This window comes from Rhineura floridana, chromosome 21 (genome assembly GCF_030035675.1).
Source record: "Rhineura floridana isolate rRhiFlo1 chromosome 21, rRhiFlo1.hap2, whole genome shotgun sequence".
Lineage (NCBI taxonomy): Eukaryota > Metazoa > Chordata > Lepidosauria > Squamata > Rhineuridae > Rhineura > Rhineura floridana.
In genome coordinates this window covers 13,241,262-13,254,873 of record NC_084500.1, presented here as the reverse complement: position 1 = coordinate 13,254,873, position 13,612 = coordinate 13,241,262, and the positions used below count along the sequence as shown (strand labels likewise).

Below are 13,612 nucleotides of genomic sequence, written 5' to 3'. Positions count from 1 at the left end.
TACCAGTCCCAAAGGGCACCAGCCACCATGGCCCAGATATTTAGTTATTTATTATTATTTAATGTATATCCCACCCTTCTTCCCAGCAGGAGCCCAGGGCGGTAAACAAAAGCACTAAAAACACTTTAAAACATCATAAAACCAGACTAAAATACATTAAAACAAAACAACTTTAAAAACATTTTTTTAAAAAGCTTTGAAGACATCTTTAAAAAAAAGATTAAAAAACATACTGTTTTTAAAAAAGGGTTAAAAACATATTAGAAGCAATTCCAACACAGAAGCAGACTGGGATAAGGTCTCAACTTAAAAGGCTTGTTGAAAGAGGAAGGACTTCAATAGACACCAAAAAGATAACAGAGATTGCACCTGTCTAATATTTAAGGGTAGGGAGTTCCACAGGGTAGGTGCCGCCACGCTAAAGGTCCATTTCCTATGTTGTACAGAACGAACCTCTTGATAAGATGGTATCTGCAGGAGGCCCTCACCTGGACAGCATCAAGCTGTCTTAAAGACAAAGGCTTGGGGATGGCCTTTAGTGACAGACAGTTGGTGGAGGGTTTTTTTGAGCCTGGCCATTCTGATAATGGTTTCTTCTCCTTTACTCAGTGTTCATGTCCTCATTGGATGCAATCGCTCGTCGCTGCACGAAAAAGAAAAGCAAAAGAGAAGAAGAAAATGAATAATAAAACCACAAGTCCTGCATCACTCAGAACACCCATCCTGGTCTGTCACAGAGGTTTTTTTTAAAAAAAACAATTTAGTTGTGTTTATTCCATTCAACTGGACAGACTTCCTGACTATAAGAACATAACAAGACCTCTGCTGGATCAGACCAAAGGCCCATTTAGTTCAGCATCCTGTTTCCAGAGAGGCCGACCAGATGCCTCAATGGGAACCCCACAAGCAGAACCTGAGCACAAGACCACTCGCCCCACTTGTGCTCTCCAGCAACTGGTGACTAATTTGTATAAACCCCTTTTAAAACCATCCAATTTGGTGGCCGTCTAAGAAGCTTGTGTAAGTTGCTAAATATTTGATTCCGGCATCCAGCAATCAAAAATTTGAAATTATTTCTCCACTCCTTCAACGAACTGTCAAAATCAATCTGCATGTTAACAGTACTGTTTAGTGTCTGGGAGTTTAATTTGTTGGTATATTAACAGAGATTTTTCATTTGTTTTTCCAGGTACAAACGTAACATCAAGCACCAATGACAGCCCAAAAAAACTTAGATCAGGATTGTCTATGCATTACTTCTGAAATAAGTAAAATAAATCTTGTTTTCTCATTTATTGTGTCTTTTTTTTCTTTTTGTCATCACAGTACATACATTTGTGTGTGTGTGTGTGTGTGTGTGTGTGTGTGTGTGTGTGTGTGTGTGTGTGTGTGTGTGTGTGTGTGTGTGCGCGCGTGCACATGCACGCGCACCTTCCAAGTCAATTACAGCTTATGGTGACCCTATGAATCAGCTACCTCCAATAGCATCTGTTGTAAACCACCCTGTTCAGATCTTGTAAGTTCAAGCCTGTGGTTTCATTTTCTCTTTATGTAATAAATATTCCTTTTTTTAAAAAAAAGAATGTCTCAGCTTGGGCTTAGGTGCTGCATTTTTGTTTGATTTATTGCTCATTTTACTTCTATTTTGTTTGTACACATATATATTTTCTACATATGTCCAAATATTGAATCCTTACGCTACCCTACCTCGCTCATAACTTATTGCCCACACATATATCGCACATTACCATGAACACTATACTGTATGTTTCACACACATATAAAAACCCAGTGGCAGGCAGTCATTTTTCAATTTTTATACTTGACATATGTTTCCTAAACAATTATTTCCTCCCTTGTTTTGTATTCAAAATACGTTTATTTTAAAAATATTTTGTCTCAACTGGGGCTCAAGTGAATTATTTTATTATTGCTGTTATCAACTAGCTATTGTAAATGTTTGTTTTATTTGCATTCTTTAAATAAGTTGACCAAACATCTAAAAAATCACCCAAAACATTATGCCCACCTGACCCCACAGGCTCAGCAGAATTCTACACATAGAATAATAGAATCATAGAATAGTAGAGTTGGAAGGGGCAGGAATCCAAGGTAAAGCATACCCGAAAGATGGCTGTCGAGCTGCCTCTTGGATGCCTCATGCTGATACTCTTCTGAGTATCTTCTTTGTGGGGACCACTTTATTTATTACTGAGCAGGTGGCAAAATATCTGAATTTTGTCACTTCTGATGTGAGGTTAACTTGAAGATCCTTTGCAAGCCACTATTAGAATGTCTTGGGGTTATAGCACAGGACACAAGTATTCCAGATAAATACTATACTCTCCTGGCAAGCATCTTTAAAAGAGCATAAATTGATTATAAGAACAAATTATGGGAAAACTGGTCTCCCTTTATACAATATTGTCAAAAGAACTGCCAACTACCCCCAGACCAAGTGATTTTGATTTTGATTTTAGTTGTGTGACTGAAATATGCTAGCAAGTAGTCAAAATGAGTGAAATAGTATTATAAACGTATGACTTGTTTGATGTCCATTTTTTATTTGTTTGCAATTTTATTGTTTATTTTACCGTACATCTTATGTTGATGTTATCAACCTGAAATATATAAAAAGTGCTTAAGCCAACAAAAATGTCTTGAACTGCCATAAAAATGCATATATTCATGAAAAGAACACTTTTGTAGGGAAAAATTGCTGTGCAAAAAACTAAAACGCATAGAAACACGTGTACACTAGGAAGAATTCATACTAAAACGCTGATGAATTTTCACGAGGACTGAAAAAAAGTCGCAAAACCTTGTGAAGACGGGGAAGAATATGAGAAGCTGACAGAAATCCACGTTAGCAGATTCGCCCATCCCCAGTTTCTTCAGATAAATCTGTTCTACGGCTGCCACGATCCTTTGTTGCACTGATATATTTCCCCGCTCGCAAACACGCACGCCACTCGCCGTACACACCCGCCAGCAGAGGCAGGCCAGGCGCGCCGCCGCAAGGTAGACAGGGAAAGGGAAGAGCGAGCGGGCACGCGGGCGCGGCCTCGACAGCCCACGTGCACAGCCACCCGCCGGGCCCGAGCACTCTTCAGAGAGAGGCAGCACGAGAGCGCAACGGACGACACTGAGGAGAAAAGGGGGAGGGGCTGCCTCTTTGCGTGGAGCGCGCCTAGTTATTAAAGCGGGAAAGCGGGCAAAGGGAATAAGCTTCCGACCGGAGGAGGAAAAGGCAGGAAAGGTAATAAGGAGCGGGGGTGAGGGGCGGTGTTTCCGTGGGGACGGGAGAAAAGGGGCGGGGCGCTTCGTGACGAGGCGGCTGTGCTGGAAGAGCGGAAGTTACAGGCGGAGGAGTTCGGGGAGGGGGAACGCGCGAAGGGGGTAGGAGCAGGATGGCTCTCGCGCGTACCTGCCTGCTTCGCTCATTGGCCAAAAGAGCGAGTGAGGGAGCGCGTGGTTGTGACGTAGATGTTTCAGGAGGGGAGGGGGAGCTTAAAGAAACAGGAGGGGCAAAAAAGGGTCGCTCTGGTTTTGAAGAAGTGAGAGAGGGTCTGTCAAGAGGCCTCTGGGAGGCGTCCAGTGATTGGGGGAGATTCCCTCCATTTTTTTTTTTGGTCTGGACTTTTAAAAAAATATATAGTGTATGTGTACTTGAGTGGCATTCAGTGCTACTCCGAGTAGACCCCCCTGACCTTAATGAATGGACGTGACTAACTCAGGTTCACTGATTTCAAATGGGTCTACCCCCAAGCAGGCCCTTGTTGAATACAACCCCTGCTGTTCACACACGCAGGCTCCAGTTGCTCATTGGAACAATATAAGGATAACGTGTCAGCACCTTAAAGCAGTGAGTGGAGGAGGAGGGGGGGGAAACCTGTGCCCTTCCGGAACTTGTTGGACTCCCCAACACCCCTGACCCATTGGCTACACTGGCTGGTCTGAGTCAGAAGCCGACAACATCTGTAAGACCACAGGTTCCCCCACCCGGGCCTTAAAGACTTAACTCGTTATGGCAGAAATCTGATGAGTAGTATTTCTTTTTTTATAATAATATTTATATGGTATTCTCGATCTCTATGTATGGATGTGAAAGTTGGACAGTGAAAAAAAGCAGATAAGAAAAAAATCAACTCATTTGAAATGTGGTGTTGAAATGTGGAGAGCTTTGCACATACCGTGGACTGCAAAAAAGGCAGATAATTGGGTGTTAAAACAAATTATGCCAGAACTATCACTAGAAGCTAAAATGATGAAACTGAGGTTATCATACTTCGGACACATCATGAGAAGACATGATTCACTAGAAAAGACAATAATGCTAGGAACAACAGGAGGGAGTAGAAAAAGAGGAAGGCCAAACAAGAGATGGATGGATTCCATAAAGGAAGCCACAGACCTGAACTTACAAGATCTGAACAGGGTGGTTTATGACAGATGCTATTGGAGGTCACTAATTCATAAGGTCACATGAATCAAAATTGACTTGAAAGCATATAACAACAAATTTATATACCACCCTATCGCAAAACACCACGGCAGTGTATAGCAACAGAATGACATTTAAAAGCAATACAAAACAATCCTTAAATGACTGGCTTCACAAGAGACGTAGTAGAGGCCACAACTTCACACAAATAACAGGAGGGGGAATTGGACTGTCCAATTTATTTCATTGGGCTTTCCAATTCTTAGCACTGAATCAGATCATTGGGTCATCTGGCTTACAACAGAGAATCAAAATAACACAATGTAATTGTAATGATGAAATGGACTTGAATCCAAAAAGCATATGCCGTCATAAATTTGGTAGTCTTTGAAATGCCACAGGATTCTTCATTGGTTTTGTTGCAACATACTAACACTGCTTTCTGTCCGGAAGTTGGCAGATATTTGCAGGGTATCCCCAGTACCACCACCGTTCTATCTATCTACCTACCTGCCTACCGAACACCCATGGAGGTTGTTGGAGTCCAGACATTAATGATTTTCCTTTCCTGTTGGTTTTCAATGGGAGATCTTTTACTCAGAAGCAAGTCCTGTTGTATCAATGGGGTTCACTCCCCTGAAAGTAGGTTTAGGATTGCAGCCTAAAATGCATCCTTGAAATCAGTGGGATGTAAAGGTGCTTCACTTCATTTACGTTGTGTGCCCTTGGTGTTTTCCTCAGTTTTTTCATCAGAAATACAAAAAAGATTGCATTTCAAACACATGCCTTATGGAGGAGGACAAGCCTGCTTTTCTATTTTAAAAACATACACTTCCAGACTGTATTTGGCAGGTGGGTTTTAATTCACATACCAGCAAATTCAAGTTGTGCAACTGAAGTGGATTCTGTGCTCTTGTGCAGTAAACCCACTTGCAGAAACACTCTTTACTTTTTATAGTAGGGGAAGTAATGAGGAAATGCAGTAGAAAGTGTGGAATAACGATTGCTTGACGGGACGTTGTTATAACCTCCCCAGAAACAAATCAGGATGAATGCTTAATACATTAGTCGTCTAGAAATAACAAAAGTAGCTTAGGAAAGGGGCCACATCTGCTCTATATGTTTAAAGCAGTGTCATAGTGCTGTAAACAGTCATGGCTTCCTCCAAATAATCCTCGGGGCTGTAGCTTAAGGGCGCTGAGAGTTATCAAGAGATCTCCCTCACAGAGCTACAGTTCCCTGAGTGGTTTAACAATAAATCCCTCTTCCCAGGGAACTCTGGGAATTGTAGCTCTGTGAGGGAGATCTCCTGATAACTCTCAGCGCCCTTAAACTACGTTCCCAGGATTCTTTTGGGGGGGGAGGAAGCCATGACTGTTTAAAGTGGTATGACACTGCTTTAAATGTACGGTGCAGATGGAGCTGGGGATTTGTAGTCCAGCCACATCTGTAGGGTCACAGGTTCCCTATCCTTAAATAAGTAATCCCCAAAGTGTCCGTCTCTTTCAATAACAAGAGTCCTATATTTTGGGTTTCTTATCAAATGAGGACTCTCCAACTCTTCTCCACCAATCAACAATCTGTTTGAGTAACTATGATGATCCCAGAACTCTTCTTCCCGGAGACTACAAATGGGTATTTTGTTTTGTTTTTTGCAGGGGCTGGGTGACTCTGAAAACCTTCATTCAAGGAGAGATAGTTGCTTTTAAGCACATCTTGGGAACCCAAGAGAAACATGGAGCATCTGACATCATTCAGCAGTAAGTGAAGACTTGAAGATTGCAAACAATTCCTGGAAAGTGAATCACCCCCCCTTCCCTATATTGGTATTTAGCACTATTGGACTTGGTTAGATCAGAAGTATGTAAGGAAGAATATGGGGCTCCACAACCTCTTTCTGGTTTCTCATGTACAGGCAGTGAGTGCCATTCCTTACATAGCCAAAACGGCACCACCCATATGCAAGGAGGAGATAGCAGCCTCGGGAAAACCCCAAGGTCTGCAGAAGGAACGGTCAAAACTAGCCCAGTAAGGGCTGCTGAGTCTGCTCAGTGGCCACAGAATGCTGACTGGGGGTGGGGGTTAGAAAGCCAGGTAGTGGTAGGGAAGAGAATGGAGTATCTTGGAGGAAGGCACTGAACAGCAACACTCCATACCGCCAACATTTTGTTACAGCTTCCACTTACCTAAAAATAAAATCCAGTTCTTTACATTATGTCATGCTCTTGTGCAGGTGTGGGGAATCTTTTACCCTCCAGATATTGCTGAACCTGCAACTCTCATCATACCTGGCCATACCTGCTTGCTAGGGTTGATGGGAGCTGTAGTTCAGCAACATCTGGAGGGTCAAAGGTTCCTCAGGCTTGCTCTGGTCACCAAGTGACAGAGCACAGGATGGGGTTGAACAGAAAGGAATCTGCTTGATTTTTAGTGGCTGAGGTCTCCATAGCTGGTTTGGTGCCCACCCGATTGGTGTATCTGATGGCACAAAACCACCCTGATTCAAAGCTGGAGATTTAGACCACCCTTTCCCAACCTTTGGCTCCCACATGTTGCTGGACTACACTTCCCATAATCCCTGACCATGGGCCATACTGGCTGGGGCTGATGGGAGTTGTAGTCCAGCAACATCAGGGGACCCAAAGGCAGGGAAAGGCTGGTTTTAGACTTCTTTCCATCCTCCTCTTTGCGTAGCTCATTGTAGAGGTGAGCTCTTGCTGCCAGCTCAGCTCCACTCCACCATGAGCAAAAAGCAGACCACGTGCTTCATAGAGATCTGTCCTGCCTTTTTGTTCATGGTGGAGTGGAGCTGAGCTGGCAAAAGGAGACTCTAGTAGCGAAACCGCTGAATTAGAACTCAACAAGACATACAATTCTGTCTGTCTGGACATGCATAAAGACAATAGTTTCCTGCCCTTCTATGTGGGTTAGTTAATTTAGCTGTCCTAAGATGACTGCCTTATCACCAGGCTCCGCTGTTGTGAGGAGGCACTTAATTGAATCGCCACTGGCAGTTCTTTTTACATTCCATTGCTACTTGAACCCACTGTTTCAGGTTTTCCCCTCTACACCCAGCTTAGAATAACACGCATCTGATGAGATCCTTTGATCTCACTCCTTGGGATGGCACTATCACAACACCACCAAAAACATTATCACAAAGTCAGCTCATACTGAATGGATTTAATAACCCAACCAAGCAGACACAGTTTCTGTATTAAGTTATATCTTTAAATTGGTTGGGAAGTGTAATTCTGCTTTGGCTGAACTCTCGGGATATGACTCTCCTGGTTGCTTGTGGGCTTCCCACTGGGGCATCTTGTCGGGCACTGTGAGAATAGGATGCTGGACTAGATGGGTCATTGACCTGATCCAGCAGGCTTTTCTTAATTTTCTCTCTCTGTTATCATTTGCAATAAACCAGCATGTAGCACAGGTATGGGGAACCTTTGGCCCTCCAGATGTTGCTGCGACAACAAATCCCATCAGCCCTAGCAAGCATGGCCAAAGGCTAGGGGTGAAGGGAGTTGTAGTTCAGCAAACATCTGGAGGACCAAAGGTTCCACACACCTGATCCAGGGTGTTTTAACATATATATGCATAGCTCTGTCAGTTACTCGGTTGACAGCAAGCAAAGGAGTTTGCTTTGGAAAATGGTGCCCAAGCTATTTTATGTATTCGTCTTGTTGGCTTCACAGATGACCCTTTTGAGAAGCCACCATGCCGAGGGTGCTCCTCGTACCTGGCAGAACCTTACATAAAGTGTGCAGAGTGTGGGCCTCCTCCCTTCTTGCTATGCTTGCAGGTAAACTTACATTTATAAGGGGAGCAATGAACACTATGAGAATCAACTTACCAAGTCTGTGGCGTTCTCCCAAGATGTTGAGAGCCAAGTTGACGGATCACCAGGAAGCAGCCTACAGAATATAAACAGACAAGGTCTCCCCTGCTGCTGCTTTTTCTTTATGGCTGGCAGCAGCTAACGCAGGGGAGACATCAATATGGTGCCCACAGGACCTGTATGCCTACCAGTGTCTCCTTTGGTGGCCACAAAAGGTCTCAGTAAATATCCCCTCAAAAATCCACCATACGTGAAAGACTGGTTGCTTTTCCTGCTCAGTTCTTGTTTGCACTCTCTTGGCCTGTCCTATAATGACGCCATTATGCCATGCCCCTTTAGCAGCCATTTTGTCATGTGCCACACAACCTGTGGCAGCCATTTTGTGACTGGCATCCACAGCACTCTCATAATTCCAAATGTGCTCGCTGGCCCCAAAGGGTTGGCGACCCTTGGGCTATCAGCTCCAGGCTGGCAACAAAGCCTTGTAAGCGGGGTCGTCAACAAATAGCATACTATTCTTTCTTCCAAAACAGTCTTCTTGTCAGCCTGGGACTGTTAACCACAGTCATCTGTGTTATGTGGGCTTGGCCCCCTTCCCCTGTATTTTATTTTCACTGTTTTATTACACAGCACCAATCAAAGGGAACTGTAACAGTAGTGAAGGAACATTTGTTTCTGATCAAAGAGATCACCCTGTGTCCTTTTCTCCTTACCTGTTTAGTCAGTATAACGGGTGGGGAACCTTTTTTGGTTCCGGGGACCACATCTTTTCTCTCCCCACCCTCCATCCCATGGACCAAATTTGGCAGCTTTTGAATTCTACCTACCCATCTGACATCAGGCTGTAGCACCCAGCAAGGTTGAACCCCACCCCCTGTCCATCAGCTGGCATCACACAGTGTCATCAGCTGATGGACAGGTGGGCATGGTTTGAGGGAAATGTCCAGAGGCTCCTTCCAGTATAACATCCATGATTCTGCCTACAGAAAGGAGGAAGGAAGTAATATGGCAAACTCCTCTTCCCCCCTTTTTCTTTTTTTGCAGTGCTTCACAATAGGATTTGAATATAAGAAACACCAGAGTGATCACACCTATGAAATCATGGTAAATACACCATTCTGATTATCTTGCTTTTTGTGGTCTGTGTCGATCCCTAGGCAATAGATCCCATTCGAACAGGGGTGGCTAATTGTTTTTGGCCCCCAAGGCTCCCTCCAGGGGCCACGTGCCCACGGGTGATGTGGCTATACCACACTCTCGCACATGCACACTGTTGCATATATGCACATAGGATACAGAGCCCCTCCTCAGTGGATCTCTGTAGATTAGCCCCAGATTGTTGCCCCCTTGACTTTCATCTAATGACCATTCTGATGACCGGGCAAGGGACAATTTGCGTCTCTATCAGGGTGCTGGGCTGGACTTAAACCTCTTTGTTCACCATATATATATATAGTCCATAGACCAGCCACTCCTGCATGAGAAGATTTGCTACATACCGCTTAGCGGAACAAGAATGTTTTTGCTCACATACAGTCTTAACCAGAAAACACTAGTTAATCATCTGTACATTTTCCTAAACCAGGTTTCCCATTAAACAGTTTATTTGGGGAGGGGGTTGTTTTGTTTTGTGTGTGTTTTAATCAGTCTTGTCAATGTTACTTCTGGAATTACAGCCACAGTTGTGTTAATGAGGAGGTCTTTGTTGTGCTTAGTAATGACATTTTCAGGAGCTAGCAGTAATTATAGCTTGCGAGATATTTGCATTACATAAATAATTATTTTAAATTCCTGTAGTGTGCTGCTGGAGCTTTTAAACTGTCAACACATAAGCAGCAGTTTGGTCTCTTATTCCCAGCTACTAGAAGAATGTATTTTGTTTTTTGTGCCATGCATACGTATTAGTCAGCAATGGACATTTACGATTGCATATAGTAGATACGGCATGTGACCTCTGGAGGGAGTCATTGAGCTATAAGCCAAGTGTGGGGAGCCTTTGGCCTTCCAGATGTTGCTGTCACTGCAACTCCCATCATCCCTGGCCAGCGGCCATGCTTGCTGGAGCTGATGGGGTTGTAGTTTGACAACACGTGGAGGGCCCAAAGGTGCCCCACACCTGATTTAAGAACATAGGAAGAGCCCTGCTGGATCATAAGCTCGTTTGAAATGAATTCCATTCGATGTTTTCCCATCTCTCCAGACATCCAACTTCCCCATCCTTGATCCTACCTGGACAGCTCAAGAAGAAATGGCTCTCCTAGAAGCTGTGATGGACTGTGGCTTTGGAAACTGGTGAGAATTTTATGCCTGATGAACCACTGGAATCAAGTTTCGAGATCTGTCAGATTTCAGTGGGTACACAAATAGAGGAATAAATATATTGATCAGATCCGTGTTTAATTCTTTCTCTTCCCCGCCTCTCTTATAGGCAGGATGCAGCCAATCAAATGAACACAAAGACAAAAGAGGAATGCGAAAAGCATTACATGAAACACTTCATCAACAATCCCCTCTTTGCATCCACGTTATTGAATCTGAAGCGAGCTGAAGAGAATCAGCACAGTGATACAGCGATTCCATTTTACTGTAAGAGTCTATTGCAGAGGCGGGGGCAGGGTTTCCCATGCCCTCAGTCCAGGCTGTCTCCCAATGTTAGTCATACTCAAGAGTAGACCCACTGCTTGAAAACCGTGGAGAGCTGCTGCCAGTCACTGAAAGCAGTACTAAGCTTGGTGGACCCATAGTCTGACTCAGTATAAGGGAGCTTCCCATGTTCTTAAGAGCGTGCACCTTCTCTCTGACAACAGACTGACAAGTTTATCATGACACAAGTTTTTCTTGGCCTTGCCATCGCACTTCATCCATCTGATGAAACTGGCCTGTGGTCCGTAGCTTACGCCATAACAAATTTGTTAAGTCTTTAAAGTGCCAGAAGACTCCAAGTTGGATCCAATGTTAATCCTACATGGAGCAAACCCACTGGAAATTACTGACATGAGTAACTTTTATTTATTTATTTATGATTACATTTATAGCCCACCTTTCATCTAAGGAGCTCAAGGTGGCATACATGGTTCTCCCTCTCCGTTTTATCCTCACAGCAACCCTGTGAGGTAGGTTAGGCTGGGAGACGGTAACTGGCCCAAGCAAGCGTAATGGCTGAGTGGGGATTAGAACCCTACTCCGGCACTCTAACCACTACACCATCCTGGCTCTCCTTAGGTCCATTCATTTCATTGGGTCTACACCGAGTCAAACTTGGTTGGCTACAACCCTCTGTGTCTAGAGATGGGCCTTCGGAGACAGGAATGGGAGTGTTAGAGACAAGCAGGCAATGAAGCACTACAGAAACTCATAGCAAATCACAACTAAAGAACTTTTAAAAATATATTTATAGAGAGACAGATTTGAAAGCAACAAACCAAAGCTTGCTCTGGATCCCTATAAGGATTCCATTAATCACCTAAAAATATATATGAATGTAATTGCAATTAACCAAACAGGTTTTTATTATATTAACAAAACGTTTCAGCTTCCGCCTTCATCAGCTGCCAACCTACAAATGCTGTTACCAAGGTGGCAGTTAGAGAGCTTTGAGGATGGAATGCTCAGAGGGGCTTCATTTGCAGAAGCTAAGTACTGGTGGTACTGTCCGCCAGGTTCAGGCCATGTGGTGCCAATGTGTTCAGGGAGTAAATCCAAAAGTTCTCCCTTTTAGTCAGTGCTGCTGGATCCGTTGGCATCTCTATCGCTGTTATAGAAAAGTCCAACAGACTGGCCCTCAGTGTTGAAATGTTTTGCAACTGGTTGCTCCACTTGTTTTCTCCAGATTGCTGATTTGTGGTTTCTGAAATGTGTGTGTGTGTGTGTGTGTATACTGATTTCCCATATACTGTTCCAACCATGTTTTCTCTCCATTGCTTTGAGGGGAGGGGAGGTGCAAATGGTTTTAAAAATTGGCCAAAGTACTAAAACATGCTTTCTTCACACACATCCTCCCCGCAGCTGCTGAAGATCCACCACGACCTACCTTTGATTCCCTGCTCTCTAGGGATATGGCCGGGTACATGCCAGCAAGGGCAGATTTCATTGAGGTAGGTCCTGCTTCACGCTTCCTGTTGGGGCATCTAGGTGGCCACTACGAAAATGCTGGATCCTGGACTGGATGGGCCACTGGCCTTCATCCAGCAGGGCTTCTGATGTACTCAGACTGGGCCTTGGCAACTTTCTGAAATCAAGGAAAAACAATATGAGCATCTCCAAACCTGAAACAAAGAAGGTTTAAATTATTGAACTATATAGCAAAATAACAAAAGCAGACTTCATTGAGGTAAGTGCCTTCTTCTGGGATTGCTTTTGCCTTTCCTACTGGAAACAGATATGATGAATGTTTGCTATTTTAACATTTTATTTATCACTCTTGTTTTTGTGAACCATGCTGGAAGCTCTGAAGAGTGTTAAAAAAATTAATGAAATGAAAAAGTATGTAAATTTTAAAAAATGAATTAATGAAAGACTTCTGTTCCCTGTGTATGATATCCTCAGGTCCACTTGCAGAATATTTCTCATGTCATCATATTTTAGAGCAGGTGTGGGGAACCTTTGGGCCCTCCAGATTTTGCTGAACTACAACTCCCATCAGCCCCAGCACACGCAGCCAATGGCCAGGATGATGACAGTTGTAGTTCAGCAGCATCTGTAGGGCCAAATATTCCCCACACCTGCTTTAGAATGAATGGGGGGATCTTTGGATCGTGGTGGTGGTGGTGATTTAGAGGTTGGTTGAGGAACCTTTTTCAGCCCAAGGGCTACATTCCCTTCTATGTGACTTTCTGAAGGCCGCAGGCCAGTGGGGGCGGGGCCAGAGGCAAAAGTGGGCGGAGGAACTGATGTAAATTTTACCTTTGCCCAATCATGCCACCCTGGGCTCCTTCTGGGAGGAAGGGCAGGATATAAATTTAAATAAATAAATAATAGTTTCTACACACACTCGTTTCTGTCCTCCAGCCAGCCAATCAAGAGGCATTATCATTGTTCAAGGACAGTTCCAGCCAGGGAAAAACACTCAGGGTGTGAAGCAGAGCCCAGTGAGGGGTGTGGCCTGGGGAATGCTCTGAAGACCAGCCCTTGTCGAGGCCTGAGGTTCCCCACAAAATGTAATGCCACTGGGAACCAGGTGGAGGAGCCGAAAGAATGACTAAACGCACAACAGGTGCAGCAGAGGCACTCGCTGGACATCTGAGATGCTGCAAATAATTTGCTACTGTAGTTATTATCATTATTATTATAAACTGAGTAATCGGTATTAGTTTCCTACTAAATTCATC

The 13,612-nt window shown here is 43.9% G+C and overlaps 2 protein-coding genes across 5 annotated transcripts in view; one reads left to right on the top strand and one right to left on the bottom strand.

The window, feature by feature from the left end:
- Positions 1–297: 297 nt before the first annotated feature.
- Positions 298–4,973, bottom strand: LOC133374485 (uncharacterized). The gene is made up of 4 exons (XM_061605509.1): positions 4,963–4,973; positions 3,428–3,509; positions 2,822–3,342; positions 298–643 (listed from the first exon to the last, which is right to left on the bottom strand). Exons 1-4 carry the CDS (start codon positions 4,971–4,973, stop codon positions 613–615), a joined length of 645 nt encoding a protein of 214 aa, XP_061461493.1. The 3' UTR covers positions 298–612.
- The window catches only part of TADA2A (transcriptional adaptor 2A), a 28,846-nt gene continuing 18,217 nt past the window's right edge, over positions 2,984–13,612 (top strand). The window contains exons 1-7 of one of the 4 annotated variants that reach the window (XM_061604919.1): positions 2,984–3,259; positions 6,103–6,205; positions 8,135–8,249; positions 9,330–9,389; positions 10,486–10,577; positions 10,714–10,871; positions 12,291–12,379. In XM_061604919.1, the coding sequence (XP_061460903.1) occupies positions 6,180–6,205; positions 8,135–8,249; positions 9,330–9,389; positions 10,486–10,577; positions 10,714–10,871; positions 12,291–12,379 (540 nt within the window). In that variant the 5' untranslated portion in view covers positions 2,984–3,259; positions 6,103–6,179. Of the gene's footprint in view, positions 3,260–3,596; positions 3,866–6,102; positions 6,206–8,134; positions 8,250–9,329; positions 9,390–10,485; positions 10,578–10,713; positions 10,872–12,290; positions 12,380–13,612 lie in introns of those variants that run through there. The other 3 variants (XM_061604921.1, XM_061604923.1, XM_061604920.1) reach the window with 3 other exon arrangements.

What these genes read in the sequence shown, in the direction of transcription:
- LOC133374485 (XM_061605509.1), bottom strand. An exon ending in CCAATGAGCGAAGCAGGCAG is followed by an intron (nt 3,343 to 3,427) that starts GTACGCGCGAGA and finishes CCGCTCTTCCAG; the next exon opens with CACAGCCGCCTCGTCACGAA. An exon ending in TTCTTCCCCGTCTTCACAAG is followed by an intron (nt 644 to 2,821) that starts GTTTTGCGACTT and finishes TTTTTCGTGCAG; the next exon opens with CGACGAGCGATTGCATCCAA.